This window comes from Ixodes scapularis, unplaced genomic scaffold, assembly GCF_016920785.2.
Source record: "Ixodes scapularis isolate PalLabHiFi unplaced genomic scaffold, ASM1692078v2 PGA_scaffold8__174_contigs__length_109621045, whole genome shotgun sequence".
In the NCBI taxonomy this organism is placed as follows: Eukaryota; Metazoa; Arthropoda; class Arachnida; order Ixodida; family Ixodidae; genus Ixodes; species Ixodes scapularis.
Genome location: NW_024609883.1, coordinates 144,180 through 160,212, shown reverse-complemented (window position 1 = coordinate 160,212; position 16,033 = coordinate 144,180). Strand labels below are relative to the sequence as shown.

General features: G+C 46.7%; 1 protein-coding gene across 1 annotated transcript; it reads right to left on the bottom strand.

Moving 5' to 3' along the window:
• Nucleotides 1-14,119: 14,119 nt before the first annotated feature.
• LOC121833471 lies at nt 14,120-15,323 on the bottom strand. The gene is given in 3 exon segments (XM_042286797.1): nt 14,120-14,326; nt 14,328-14,396; nt 15,252-15,323. Coding segments are annotated over 3 exon segments (348 nt in total).
• Between the last annotated feature and the right edge of the window lie 710 nt (nt 15,324-16,033).

The window sequence follows — 16,033 nt, the reverse complement described above, 5'->3', positions numbered from 1 at the left end:
AGTTGCTACTTGTGTATAGTGGCTCTGAAGAAACCAACAACTAGGCGCTGCGCAGTCCGATGATTCTTTCCGAGTCTGAAGTGCTTCGAGGGAATCGGAATTTTGTGTTATAATGTGAATAAACTGTTCTGCATTACGAATCGAGTTTGATGTTGTTTACTTACATTTGGTGGGGTGCCAATTTGTCTTATACCTTAGTAGTTACATCAACACACTGCATTTGAGATATCAATCCTGCCCCAACAATAGCTAGCGCACATGGGCCCCTTTTTTCCTTTCTGATCACTCCACAAATAATGCCCGGAGCTTCTCTGCGTGTACCAGAGCAACGTAAGAAAGCTAACTGCGAGAGCACTGGCTTTTCTCCACAGCGTGGAGAAGGTTACCAAAAAAGAGCTGGTGCTTTTCACATGCACCGGCGCGATGTGGGAAAACTTACAGTGAGCACGAGTGCTTCTCCGCGTGTACTGGTCCAACAAGGAAAAGCCTAACACGAGAGCATTGTCGCAAAGTATTAAGCTTGATACTGGCATTGTATTGAGAACACCACAGTTTGCAGAGACGTGGTTCATTACTCCGACAAGCTGGAAGTGCGCTGTGGAGGCATTTGTTTACAGCATTTTCAAAAAAATGTGTTTTATCGTCGAAGGATGTATGGCCATATCAGTAGATTATACAAAAACTTTCCAACACAAAGAATGGAAAGAAACTACAGTGGACTGCTTCCTTCAACCAGCAATGACAGTGATGAATTTTGTTGCTGGTTGAAATAAGTAGTAGTCGTCTGGAGTTAGTATTCTATTCCTTTTATGTCCAAAAGTTTGAAACCAACACTTTATTCTTATTTTCCTGCTAATCCTTAAATGAATGCTTTTCAGAGGCTGCTGGCCCAGATAGCTAACAATTTCTTTGTTTGCATTGTTCGGCCAAGCATCACAGCTACCAGACAACTGGGTTCTAGTTGCCTGGTAGAAAAGCTGCTTTTCTACCAGGCAACTGCACGTGCCGTCTCGATTATTATTATAGCAACAGGATTATTATTATAAACCTGTTGCTGATCCTCCTAGTTCGAGGGCCACAAATGACAGCCCTTTTTTGCCAGCACTATCTACTATCGCTGTAGCGCTGCCAAGTCATTATTTGCAAAGAAAAGTGGTGTAACATAATTCCTGGTGTCTCTCCGGTACAAGGCAGCGTTTGCCTTTGCCTGATTGACACCTACACAGAGTCGCAAATACTTTTCCAGAAGTTCTTGTCCCACTATAATCAACTATATAAAGAACATGACATTGCCACTCTTTCTGAGCATTTGTGCTACCCACTTATCTATACACTTGAAGCATAAAAGCAGCAATATTACAATATTAGTAAGTTAGCTATAAAAAAATTAAACAGTTTGGTTCCTGCATGGGACATCCTGATTCAATCGACTTATAGATTCAGTGTCCATCCGATCAATTCCAGAAAAGCAGACCGTACCGAATTTCACCTGCAGGGTGCAAAGTTATCTAATAGTATATCAACAAAATGTTGGAAAAAAAATTGTTCAGCCCATCTTCATCCCTTGGCCATCCCCCATTGCCCTCGTATAAAGAACTGAGGGCTCAATGTCGCATGCTGCAAATGAAATGATTGGCAGTGGTCATGCACTGACACACATATCGACAGGGTGGAGGATAAAAATCAAGTTGATTTAAATCGAAATCATGATTTAGACCACAACTTTAATCATACAGGTAAGTTACTTCTAAAATGTAATTTTAATACAATTACTTTGCTCCAAAAGTAGTTTAACTACAGTTACAATTAGTACTACCTGAGAAATAATTCATTGCAATTATAAATTACTTTGCTGATGACATCATCAGTGATGATGACAATGCTAATGTCGGTGACGTCATCAGTGACGTCACTGATGTCGTCATCAGTGATGATGATGCAAGGATTTCCGGCTGGCACCGGAAATCCTTGCAAAAGTAATTGTAATTATGCCTCAAAGTTTGTAATTACTGATGCTAAAAAGCAAATGAAGTACAATTGCAGCTCCCTTTAGCAGGAAGTAATGAATTACAAATTACCAGAAAAGTAATTAAATTACAGTAATTTAATTACTGTAATTAAATGACTACCCAAGTATGATTTGAATACCGACGTTTCAAATCAAACGTTTTGATATATTTAAAAAAAACATTAATTTTACCACTGGAACCTCGACTATTTTATTGTTTTCAGGTGTATTTATCTTTTCATTCCATGTAAAATAATTATCAAGTAATACTGATATGGGGATAACGAGCAAATATAAGACTTCTTCGAGGCACAAGTAAATTGTAGAATTGAACGCTCTCTCTACTTTTCAGCTCGTTCTTCAGGTATAGCAAAACAAGGGAAAGGGTAGAATCAACAAAAGAACTGCGTGCGTGAACAAGCATACAAACTCAAATACCAACAGAGAGAGGTATAGAATCAGGCAGACAGACTAAAGTATATGTCTCTGGTTGATCTTGCATATTCTAGTGTATTTATTATTTTCAGAGAAATTATATTTCTCTCAAAAAATTATTTTGAGAAAACAGTTTAAATCTAATCAATGATTTTTTTTTTTTTTTAATTTCGCCAGTGAGAAATCTGTAATTTGGTTAGTTGTAAAGTCATTTTCAGTCAATCAATGTGGCCTATTGCCATAAGTGCTCTTCGGAGGATGAGATTCGCGCATTGATTTCTTGCAGTAAATGTAGATAATGAAGAAGTATTTCTAGGTCGCTTTTCCGCAGTACACAACTTCGTAAGGTGAAGCGCACTTGCGGGTTTTTTGCTTTTCTGCAAAACTCGGTGTTTCAGGGAGAAGCACGCTTATGGAACGTTAGGTCTACTGCTTTCCCATCTTACTGCAACTGACAAGTACATTTGCTGGTTCTGCGCTTTCCCACAAGGAAAATACGTGCAAGGGGAAGCACACTTGCGAGTTACTTGGTCCGCCGCTTTCCCGCCGTACAGCAAATAGAAGGGGGAAACCCTCCTTCCAGGGTACAAGCTCTTTTCCGAGTTTCGAACTGTTCCACAAGGCACATTCTCGTAGGGAGAACCGCTTTTGCGGGTCGCGCTATTCTGGATAGCGTGCGTTTTTAATTAGAAGCACGCTTGTGGGCTTTTTACTGCACAGATGTCATAGAAAAATGTCCTTCCAGGGGCAAGCAGACTTCCAAGTTAATTGTATTTGTTCCTTGAAACCTCTACTTCAGCAATGTTGCTATTGTGATGAAGCACATGTTTCCTCCCAATTATGAGGTTAGTACAAATAAATGGTGTACAAAACACGTCTTAGCTTTAGCCAAAACTCTGTACTCAGCATACAATGTATATGTAAAAGAAAACACATGGTGGTATAGATTTGAATGATTAAATCAATATAAAACAGTAATAATAATAAAACTTTGTGGTGGAGGAACACTTCAAATGTTAAAATGTAAAGTTGCATAAGAAACGATGTACTAGAATAATGCTTTCTTTTTATTTCTTGCCTGTTTAATAGTTCCTACACCTGGAGAGTTCATTTAATAATAAATAATCTCCACAATTCAGTACCATCTAACCTATGAAACAATAATTACATTCAGGAAGTCATCTCCAGCTATCCCATAATCACCAGTTCAATCGATCATTCCCTTGCACAGACACATAAGCTACCCTAGCCTCGCATAGGACTCCAGCTCGACTGGCGCAGGCTTTGCCCTTTCATACATAATTTTTTTTCTGAATAATCATAAAAAATTTAAGGTTTTATCAGCAAATTTTAATGAGAAGGAGATGGTGGTCTTTCTGTGAAATATGATTATTAAATGAAAATTGTGGAGGGAAGGTAAAAAGAAAGGATCAACCAGGTAAAAGAGATGGAAGAATAAGCAGAGAAGGCGCTTGGCCCCACAGCTTCATGAATTCTTTCAGAGTGGTCAAATGATGGTGTTTCCTTCGGTCATAATCTCAGACATAATCTCCTACACCCGCTGTAAATGGTTTGGCTCTTCGCCTATCATCTGTGTATTGCTTGCTGTGCTTCTGGTAATCAGCAATGCATTGGCGGAGTTGCAGCATCTCGATGTGAACGGGCTCGTCAAAACTTGGGAAGCCGACGATGTCCATATGGGTACGCATTTTACGTCCGTGGATGAGCTCAGCGGGGGAGAGCTTCGTCGCTGCATGTGGTGTGCTTCGGTAGACACCCAGAAACTCCTCAAGGCCTGTACGAACGTTGGTTTGTTCCTGCAGGATAGTTTGGACGTACTGCTTAAGCACTCGGTTGAAGCGCTCAACCTGACCATTGGCTTGTGGATGGTATGTCGGAGACCGATGGTGGTAAATCCCTCTGGACTTGAGGAACTCCTGGAATATACGGGATTCAAACTATGGGCCATGATCAGAAACAATCACCTTCGGATACCATTCCCGGTTGAAGATTCTAATAAGGAATTCACATACAGCTTCAGCCGTAACTTGGTTACAAACAGCTACCTCTGGCCACTTACTGAAGTAGTCGACTAGGGCGACTGCAAATCTGAATTGCAATGGAAGTTTGTAAAAAGGTCCGACAATGTCTATTCCTAGTTGTTTCCATGCACCCGATGGGAATGGAACTGGTTGTAGGGGTGCCCCTGCCGTCACAGCTGTCTTGTCGTTCGTCTGACAGGTGTTGCAGTCTCTAATGTAGGTGTCGACCTCGATGTCAACTCTGGGCCAACAGAAGTGCTGGTGTAGACGCTGCTTCGTCTGCACAATTCCAGGGCGTGACTCATGAGCTAGATCAATGAGTCGATGCCGTAGCCAAATAGGTGACACCAACACTTCACCACGTAGTAGTAAGTCATCCACGGAGGAAAGCTCTTCTCGCAACTTGTAGTATATAGATAGTACTTTATCACATTGTTCCTCGTGACCCCATCCAGTGCAGATACACTGGATTACTCGAGGCAAATTAGGGTCTTGCCTGGTTTCTTTCTTGATTTCTTCTTGATCGATTGTGCATAGATTGCGTACCGGCAAGTGAATTCTTCCTTGTCGTCACTAAACTTGCTGCCATCCGAAGGATTCGGAGTAGGCAGGCGTGACAGTGCGTCTGCTACAACACTCTTGTTTCCTTTCTGGTAATGTACCTCATAGTCGTACCTGAGGAGTCTCATAGCCCACCTGGTTATCCTCATTGGTTGTCGACCGGATCCTCGTGTAGAAAGCAAAGTAACGAGAGCCTGATGATCTGTCTTGAGCGTGAAATGGCGCCCGAAGAGAGAAAAACGCCATTTCTCGCAGGCCCAAAGGCACGCCAATGCCTCTTTCTCCCCTGCAGAGTAGTTGCGTTCGACGCCTGAAAGATTTCACAATGCGAACGACACCGTTCGAATTCCTTCCGGATGTACTTGCTGCAGAACCGCGCTTAATCCGTAATTAGATGCATCCGTTGTGACGACGGTGGGCACAGAGCCGTATATGGGGAGAGTTTGGTCAGTCTATGATCTCGCCGCCGTAACGCTCTCCTCCCGAGCGAGCCAATCAGCACGCGGCGCAGAGCGAGAGGCATGAGCGCATGCGTGCGGACTCCCGGCTGCTCGCAGCTGAGTGGGGAGGGCCGCCATCTTCGATCATTCTCCCGGCGGAATGCGTGGGATCGGCATCTAAATCTCGATTATTGCGTTTTATATCGCTGGCTGTGGCAAGAAAATGACATTCTGTTATTCCTCGGTGGGTTAAAAAGCTAATAAATGAAGATTTTTCGGCGTATGGCCTCAAACTTTTATTCAGGCGAAAAAGGAGCCGGCCCGTAGAAGACGACGCGTAGCCTCAGCAGCGCTCTTCTCCAACCAGTCTCCGACAGCGTTGCTCACAAATGGCGGTCGTCTCCCCTCTGCTCCCTTCTTTCTCTCTCGCTCCTTCGGCGCTCTCCTCTCTTTCGTTTACTTTTCTCCTCTCCGGCGCCTTCGTCGCCACACCCACTGGCCAAACTCTCCCAATATACGGCTCTGGGTGGGCAGCACCACGTCAAAGTCAGTGGATTGCTGTTTCGTATCAGATCCTTCACAGCAGTGAATGCCTCTTTTTGTGCCTTTTTCCATTAAAAGGGAACATCCTTCCGCAGGAGCACGTGCAGAGGCTCCACGATGGTCGCAAAGTTTGGTACAAACTTGAGGTAATATGTGAGCAGGCCGAGTAATGATTGTAGTGATGTTATGTTTGTGGGGGGTGAAGCCTGCATGATAGCCTCAATATTATCTTCGCATTGCTTGATTCCCTGCGGTGTCAGCTCGTGTCCTAAGAATTGAAGCTGCTGGACTGCAAAAAACACATTTGTGCTGGTTTAGTTTCAAGCCTGCATCTTGAAGGCGTGAAAGAACTTGCCTGATCAGGCGGGCATCATGCTCTTCTCTTGTGCGCCCGAAAATAAGTACATCATCCAGGTAGACAATGGTACCTGGAGTACCTCAGAGTATATAGTCCATCATTTTTGAAAGGCAGGGGCGGCGGATGCCAGCCCGAAACATACTCTGGTGAACCTGAAGAGACATTCATGCGTCACAAATGCCGTTAGGTCTCTGCTTTCCTCTGCCAGGTCCAACTGGTGATATGCCAATGAGAGGTCTAGCTTGCTGAAGACGTGGGCACCGGAAAGCTGATGAAAAAGTTTGTCGGGGCACGGTAGAGGGTGGGAATCCAAAACTATTGCAGTGTTCGGCTTGCATAGGCCTACACAGAGCCGGATCTGCCCATTCTTTTTGCGGGCCACTACGATGGGAGACACCCACTCCGAAGCATCGATGCACTTGATAACCCCGGAGTGTTCCAGCTTCACCAGTTACTCAGAAACTTTCTCCCGCACTGCGAAAGGTAGTCTTGGTAGCTTTTGTTGGAAAGGAGCGACGGAATCTTTTGTCTTTACCTTATGTACAAATCCTTTCGCATGACCTAATCCCTCGGAAAACAGATGGGGTAAGTCTTGTGTGATCTCTGGAAGGTTTCTCGCGGACACCGTTGCCACCTGTCCTCCGGTGGGAGGAGCAAAGTTTAGCTGGATGTCCAATGCACAAAAGGCGTTTAGGCCCATGACAGCCGCGCCTGTTCGTACGACGTGAAATGTGCAGGTGCTGCGTCTTTGAGCGAACTGCACCGGTGCGTCGAATTTCCCCAGAACGGGAATGTCTTTTCAGGAGTAGTCCAGAAGTGTTGTACTCAAACATTCCAACTTGTAAAAGTGGAAGTGTCTTCGGTAGACGTCTTTTGGCAGGATTGAAACGGATGAACCCGTGTCGACTAAACGTTTGGTGAGAACATGTGCCAGATGTATCTCACACGTAACCGATTGTTTAGTAAAGCTGGTAGTTAGCACCTGGACTTGGTCGTGCGCTTGTTCCACTCTTCGTACATGGGATTTTGCTTGTGAAACTCCCTGCTTGCAAACGGAGGCGAAGTGTCCCTTCTTGTTGCATTTTCTGCAAGCTTCATTCTTTGCGAGCACTTAGGATGGTCCGCCATGTGGTGCGGTGACCCACATCTGTAACAAGTGCCGGACGACTTGCTGGGACTTGCCCTCGAATGTTTGGCTTTTATTTTTGCCACTTATGAACTGGATCCCTCTTCCGTCAAGAGCTTGGCCTCCTTCATCGCTTGCTCAACTTGAGAGGCGATGGCAAGAGCAGATTCTAGGGAAAGTTCAGACTCTAGGAGGAGTCCTAGAGTCCTGTCGACTGCACCAATTGTGTTTTTAATACGAACGCCTATGTCATACAGTACAGAAAAACCAGCTGCTCCATCTCGTGCTCCATTCGTATCCCCCTTCCTCTTCGTCCTCGTCTACCAGCAGCCAGGATCAGCTTGTAGACACAACAGAGAGTATACGCTGCTATTTAATAGAGTTGCAGGACGGTGAGGGCGACGCGCTCACTGAATGAGTCGAGTATATCATTCATACATTCGTCGCCTTCTGTGTTCCTGAGTCTCGGGTTTTATTACCATGTATCACATTCTACTCTGATAACACTCTACGCATTCTACTGCAGTGACAGGGCCAGGCAACATATGTGACCGAGTGGTCCGGTCAGCTTTAACCGTGAGTGTGTCATATGGTGGGCACACCTTTTCAGTACTGCTCGGTTTGATCGAAGGCGCAAGTGTCAACACCTACACAAAAATCAGCCTCAGAAGAAAAAACTAAATCTGGTTCTATATAAAAACAAACACAAAGAACAAATGCATAATATGTAAAATTAATATGCATGATTACAAATTGAGTTAAATCCCAGTTACAATTCTTTGCTTCAAGTTGATTCCCAGTTAGGTCCCCATTGGTTCCCAACTGGAACCGGCATATCTCAGTAGTAGTGACTCCAAGTGGACCCAGTTTCAAATCTAACTGGCGTACCCGCAACGACCCCCCTCCCCCTCCCACCCCCGTTCCCTCCCGGGGTTCCGCGGGGGGTCCCGGGGGTCGCTCCTATCCGTTCAACCATCTTGCAGCTGGGTTACGCACACTTACCACCTGTAACTGAGAACCTTAACGTAACTCAGCTGTTGGCTCGTTGAAAACTACTCATTAGGTGCGATAATCAATGATTCTGGTCACGTTTGAGGTCTTTGCAAAAGCGAACACCCATCTAAGCGCGCGGGCGCACTCGGCCGGCCGTCACTACCGCCGGTCACGCTGGTGCAAGAAAGCATTGAGCGTCGTGCTATATTCCGCTCGCTGGCAGTGTAACGAAGGCTACGGGCACGAGATCAGCTGCGAGACGTTTTTTTCACAGGACGAGCGCCCGGGCTGGAGGAGCGTGCAATGTGCAATGCAAGGGACAGCCGATTCGGAGCACACTACGGCACGCGACGCACGCGCTACGGCCACGGCAGCCACGCCCACAATAATAACGTCACGTGACACAAAGACAATAAAAATGTATTTATAGGCATTAATACTATTTTTATAACTCACAACTTTTGTCAGGCTGCGTTTAAAAAGTTGTAAATAAACAAATGTTGTGACAAAAATGTTTAGTCACGTGACCTTTTACTGTAAAACTACATTAAAATCAAACAGGTTTATTTTTATTTGTACTTATTTTCAAAGGCACATTATATTCTGTATGTAGTAATGATTTATATTAGTTATTAATAATTAACAGGGTGACGTCACTTCCGTTACGTTACTTCCGGCGTCGGAGGAGTGATTTGCACACAGATGTCACTCCTTCGACGGGCGTTGGAGGAAGTGCGGCCCATCAAAAGTGGTCCCCAAGTGGCAACAAATGACGTCACATAAGCCGGAGTGTCATGCTGTCGCCTGTCGCGATCCTGGCGGTTGGCCGTAGAAATGCTGGAGAAAAGCACGAGCGAACGCGAGCGTCGCTGTGGTCACGGTGTCCCGAATTCCGGCTGCTCTAACTACCGTGAACTGTCACAGTGGAGAGCGACCCGCAGCAGAACAGGCGTCTGCAATACGTACCACAACTATTGTGACGCCGCCAGGGTCGCCACCGCGACAGCATGACACATTTATGACGTCATCAGGCGGAAATCGAGGGACCACTTTTTTGGCCGCGGTAAACACACCAGTCGGAGACGCGTTCCAGGCACCATACTTTGCTGGAATCTCGTCCAGGATGCAATTTTCTTGCCCTCGCCCCCCCCCCCCCCCCCCCTTCAAAAAAAAAAAAAAAAAGCGTTGCTGCTAAATGAAAGAACGTGGTTGTCCTGTGCTGGTCCTCCGCGTTTTATTCTTTCGATTTTAAGTAATATCTCGTTGTCGTGTATAACTAGAGCGGTCTCTTAAGTCATAAACAATATCGAAATCTCCTAACGTAATGATTTTACTTTGGCAGTCTGGATATCCGTAAATCATCTAAAATCACTTTCTTAGCATTAGCATCGTTTTGCGAGTACAAATTTATTATTCTGTAATCATCATCAAGCTGCAATCACAAATAACAAATCTATCCTCGCTATCAACAGTGAGGGAGAGGTGGCGCCTCATGCCAATGGACCTCCGGACAGTCCATTGGCATGAGAGACGTAAACCTTGATGTAATCTAAAAAAGGGGTCAGCAGGAAATCGGTTGCCTCATCGCTTTCAACCTTTGTGTCCCGACCCGCGAGGATGTCAATGCCAATATCGATTAGCAGCCTTCTGACTTGGCACTGCTTGCGACGCGAGGCAAACCCGGGAACATTAAGCTTCGCTACTTTCAGGTTTACGATAAAGCTAGACGCCTTCGCGTGTCAGGGGCTCGCTTGGTTGACGGATCCTCACAAGGAGCTGGCTCGGGGACGCTTCAACCGTCCTGTTTGTCTGGATCCCTGGGTTCAGGCACAGGTTTTGGAGGCGGTCGAAGCGGCTTCCTTTTAGGCGGTGCCGCCTTCATCGCTCCACTAGGGTCGGTCCGCTATCGACTTGCTTTCAGTCCTATCTTTCAGGATGAGGGCGTTTCGCAGCCAGCCCGCTGGCGTCTGCCATGTGAACTTCGCTAACCGATGGAACCGCACTGTTTAACTGGGGAACTTCAATCCTCAACGTCGGCCGTTCATTTTTTGTCGCCGTCTCTTTGTTGGCCGGCGCCTCTTCCCGGCTTCCCGTAGATACGTTGAGCGATGAACCAGCTAACGACCACCTTTAGCGGGTGCTCCGACGCGGCCTGGTCGGCCTCCGTGCCCTCCTTTCCTGTGACTCGGTGGCGGAGGCCGCCCCTTCCAGTGCTTCTGCGCGTCCGCTTGATCCATGACATCTCGGCGTTGGCGTCTTTCCACCCCAACATGTGGCCTCCGCGAAGGTCTTGATGCAGTGATCCACGTCATGACCGAACCAATGGCAGGATTGGCACCCCGGCGCACGGCAATCACGACGGACGTGCCCGGTCCGCTGACAGCTCAGGGAAAACGGTGGTCCGCCCGACGCCACGACGAGTGCCGGCCTTCCGGCTATACGCAGCTGGGGGAGCAAGTCTTCCAGCCCTAGCCCTGGCTTAAGCCGGATAACAGCCGTGCGTGTCATCGACCCACAGCGCATGTCACCTTGAGCCGGCCACTTCTCAATTCCCACGTCGATCACCAGGCCATACGGTGCAAGTGCCACTCTCACTTTGTCGTCAGGAACGTAATGAAGCAGCCAACGAGTCTTGACCCGGGCGTCCCAGTTCGTAGGGCCCACGACGACGCATCGCCGTCCCTTAACTACGAGGTCGCCCGCAGCGAGCATCTTCCGCTTACCCTCGGGTGACCTGAAGGTCACAGCCCAGACGTGGTTCATCTGATACGCCCGCGGGGTAAGAACCTCGGGGACCAGTGCCAGTTGACTGAGGGTGCCGCAGAAATCTTCCACACGGTACCGGCGACCCCAGACGTCATCGTGAAGAAACATGGTATTAAGCACCGGAGGTCCAGCTGGCAGAGGCGGCCAAATTATCTGCTACTCCGAGGACGGGGAGCCATTCCTGTCACTGTGGCCCGACTCGGCCACTATCGCTGCTCCGGCAGAGCCTGCCATCCCACGCCCGCACTCGATGAAAGCCAGAAGTGAAATGGGCCAGGCGGACACGGTTGCGCGGCTGGGGAGCAAGCGGTGGGTTATTCGCCCTGTGTTGTTTGGCAACCAACCCAGTGGGGCCATCTGCTGGGTAGCCCCGGCACACTTCCGGTTCACATATATTTCCTAATCTTTTACTTATTAATCTTTTATCATAAGATTATATTAAGTCTGACAGCGCTATAAGTGCCAATTTCCAGAAGATAGCGTGTATATTTGACATCGCAAATACTGCCAAACCCGCCATCTAGTTAATAACTGGAAGTGGTTGGGGGCTATTTGCACACTGGCACCACCACGTTTGAACTCACGCGAGAAAGAGTGAATACGTTTAGCTATGGCGTTCAAAACTTAAAGGCGAAGCTTTAGCATCCTCCTTTGATTTTTCTGACCTCTTTCAGAGCAGCAAAAGTGCGCGTGCATAGCTTTGATAGGCGCTGAGGATGGGCGAAAGCAAAGGTTCTAAAACCACCTTTTATGACGTAACACTCCGGGAAGGAGGGGCTTCAAAGGTATTTTGGAAATGATTTTTGTGCTTTTACTAAAACACAGAAACGCTTCAGTTTCCCTTTAAAAGCCCTAACCCAGGTGCGCAGGCAGATTTGTGAACGTGAAACTGCGGGACGTACAGTTTCCCTCAGAGAATCTACGTCTTCCCGCAGCCTGCTGGCCTTGAGGAGCGTCTTCTCTTCGCAAGACGCCGTGCTCCTGTGTCGCGGATGCCTAGAAAACCTGGTGGGCGTCTCGTACATTGGACACGCCTTCGGACTGGCCCTAACCATGATTGATCGTGTCGTAATTTGTGAATTTCCTGCCGACGAAAAAAAAAAGAAAAAAAGAAGGAAAATGAAACCTTTTTTGTATAGATTTACTTTTAAACTTTCATTAAACCCACCTCAAACCTGCACAAAAAAAAAAAAAAGTCAAGCAGGCGATGAAAAAGCAAATGAGGTCGGAGAATGGCGAGGAGAAAACTTGAGGTGATTTCCCCCTTTTATGTTCTGGGAGGGTTGGCGAGGAGGAATGTGGGGTCGGAATCCTTTTCTCTGCTTGCGGGCCGGCCTTTACAATCATCTTTTCAACGTTTTTTTTTTAGAGCGCAGCTCTTAGGGGCCCGTTCCCGGCTTGAGCGGCGTCGGCGTCGGCGTAACCAAGGTCATCCTAAGGTCACGTGACCCCCAAGGTCACGTGACTCCTGCAGGTCACGTGACCCCTCCCAAGGTCATCTCAAGGTCACGTGACCCCACGTGACCCCCTAAAGGTCATGTGACCCCCAAGGTCACGTTACCTTGGGGGTCACGTGGGGTCCTTGGAATCACGTGACCCCCAAGGTCACGTGACCCTTCGAGGTCACGTGACCCCTCCCAAGGTCCTTTCAAGGTCACATGACCCCAAGATGACCCCACGTGAGCCTTTGAAGGTCACGTGACCCCCCAGGCCACGTGACCCCCAAGTCACGTGACCCCTCTGAGGTCACGTGACCCCTGAGGTCACGTGGTCTCCTCCCCAAGGTCACGCGACCCCCGAGGTCACGTGACCCCTGCCAAGGTCATCTCAAGGTCGCGTGACCCCAAGGTAACCCCCACGAGACCCCCCAGGTCACGTGACCCCTCTGAGGTCACGTGACCCCTCTGAGGTCACGTGACCCCCTGAGGTCACGTGGGGGTCACCTTGGGGGTCACGTGACCTTGAGGGGACCCCCGTGACGCCCAAGGTCACGTGACCCCCAGGTCACGCCTCCCCGAGGTCACGTGACCCCCCTCCCCGAAGTCACGTGACACCCCCCCCCCCCCCCCCCCGAGGTCACATGACCCCCCCCCCCCCGGAGCATATTAAAGAATGAGGGGAAGAGGAGGAGAAGGAGGAGGGGTCTACCCTCCCCCCAGTACCCTTCCCTCCTCCTCCTCAAGAGCTGCGCTCCAATTCGGCGTTACAGGGATTTGTAAACGGCTTTCACTTTTATTCTTTTGAAAGACACAACTTTATTTTAATTTGTATTTGTGACATCATATATAAATGCATTGCAGCATGTTGGTGCCCATCATCCTACAAAGTGCCAGGTGACATGCTATGATCCTTACCAGAAGCTGCAGTTGCCAAAGAAAGTTTGCCCCGGCGATAGCCTGGTAAGTCACGAGAGAAATGTTCTCGCTGCCTTTGCGCTCTTATTCTTTTTTTCTGTGGGTACCAGTTTTATGACACATGCCTTGTTATATATATATATATATTTTAAGTTATTTATTGTTCACTTTTGCTTTACTAAGGGCATGCCAGACGTCATTATCAAAATTTGAACATTTGTCTTTGTTTAGCCATAACACAAGTGGTACTTATGGGCTATCTATTTATTCTGTGCAGAGCCAGTACGAGAACCATTTTTTACATTGGGAAGACTATGCGTCATTCCATCGGGTTTCTGGGCAAAACGTAGTCAGTCATCATTGTTATGTATATTCAGATGATCAGATATTTTCCTATATCCAGTAAACTGACGGTAAAGCGCGTACAATAATTTCAACGTGTTACAGGTGCATAACATTGTTGACGATTGTCTCATGAAATCGATAACGTCTTTTATTTTATACCCAACTCCACATGAACACGTCGACTACTGAGGAGGCTTGTAGGAACCGAAACCTGACGATCCAGCCACAATTCATAAAGCCTCTCAGAGTTGCGTTTAGGCAAACATCCATCTCGACGATGCCTGGTGGCGATAGATGGGGTGGCAATGGCCATGTGCAATACCGTCTGTCTTTCAACCTAGTGATGAGGCGAATCTTTGCTTAAAAGTTTCTACCTGTCCTGCCAGCTGCTTTACTGCAATAATATTAAGATGACAAAATACATTACATGATTATACCGGGTGATATATTTTATTCGAAACTGATTTATTGTAAAAAAATCCGTAAAATATGCACTAATAGGGTTTCTGCAGGTGAGTCATACGGCCAGGGGGACATTATGTGGGTGAATTATCTTTGCGATAAGTAGGCTAATTTATTAAAGTTCAATCATTTACTTTTTATTTAGTGAACATATGATTTCACTTAGAAGCCTACTAAACCTCATCGAAAACCCCTATATCAACTCTTTTTAGAACGGCTTGAAGCACGTGGGAAACTCGGGGAAGGACCAAAGTTACCACTCGTGAAGCAGGCGCAAAGCTAGCAGAGGCACTGAACTCGATAATAGGGAGTTTTCGTAAATTATTTTCGCCGTCCAGTAAGGCCCTCCGCAACCCGCTACGATAGCGGGAACTCTACAGTCAAGGCTATCGGCGCGCAGGTGCAGTAGCAACTTCGTTGTGGAACACTTAGCGGAGGGTGCAGCGCGGTCTACGAAAACTCCCTAATGATCTAATCATCCGCGTTCCGGCGCTGCTAGCTTTACGCCTGCTTTACAAGTGATAACTTTGGCACGCCCCCGAGGTTCCCATGAGCTTCAAGTCGTTGTAAAAAGAGTTGATTTAGTGATTTTCGATGGCGCTCTCTGAGTTTCTACTCGGAACCACATGTCTATTTTCACTAATTAAAAAGTTAAAGAACAAATTTAATTAATTAGCCGACTTATCGCAAACATTAGCCACCCACATAATGTCCCCCTGGCCGTATAACGCACCTGCAAAAACCGTATTAGTGCCTCTTTTACGGATTTTGTTCTAGTAAATCTGTCTCGAATAAAATGTATCACCCAGTATACGTACTAAACGTGTTAGCATTTTTATCAAAATTAAGGGAAGGATTAAAAGCAAGAGTGTTATCAGTGGTAGCAACATTATTGACAGTAGCAAGTAGTAATAGTAATATTGAATGGATCTTAGAACGATAGCGAAAAAAACCCATTTGAGGACAGAGTGCAGAAAGCACAGTTTTTGTGGAAGTGTTGGTCGTGTTCTATGAGGTTTTTATTATTTCTTAAGTTTTTACACTAAACCAACGCAACTACAAAGAAAGAGCATTAGGTTGGAACGTTATTTTTTCTTTCTTTTTTTTTTTTTTACACGAACATACTAAAATCGTGCTATCCTAGTGTACTTGCATGCAAGGCCACTGACCAAGAAGTGTATTTGCGGCTGTGTAATTTCGGAGATACGTGTGGAATTTTTCTTCCAACATTTCCCTCGCCAAACATAATAACGTAGTACCGGATACCGTATCATTGTCGTAGTCGCTGGATTATCCTTTAATAACGATATTCAGATGCAGCTCATGGATTTAACACGAGTATTGTGTGAGCACCGTCTAAAATGTACTTGAATTGAAGTATAAATTATGTGAGAGGTTATGTCCTTCAAGTAAAGTAGCAAGTACCCCTCGGTACAATGTACTTAAAATAAAGTACTCTAAATACAATGTAATTTCAAAGTAAAGTGCAAGTAGTTCTTAACACTATCTTGCTAGGTACCCTTTTATTCCCCTATACCAGGCGTCTCAAACGCGTGGGCCACGACTCGTTGATGTGACCCACAAGCGTCCCGCGGCCGCA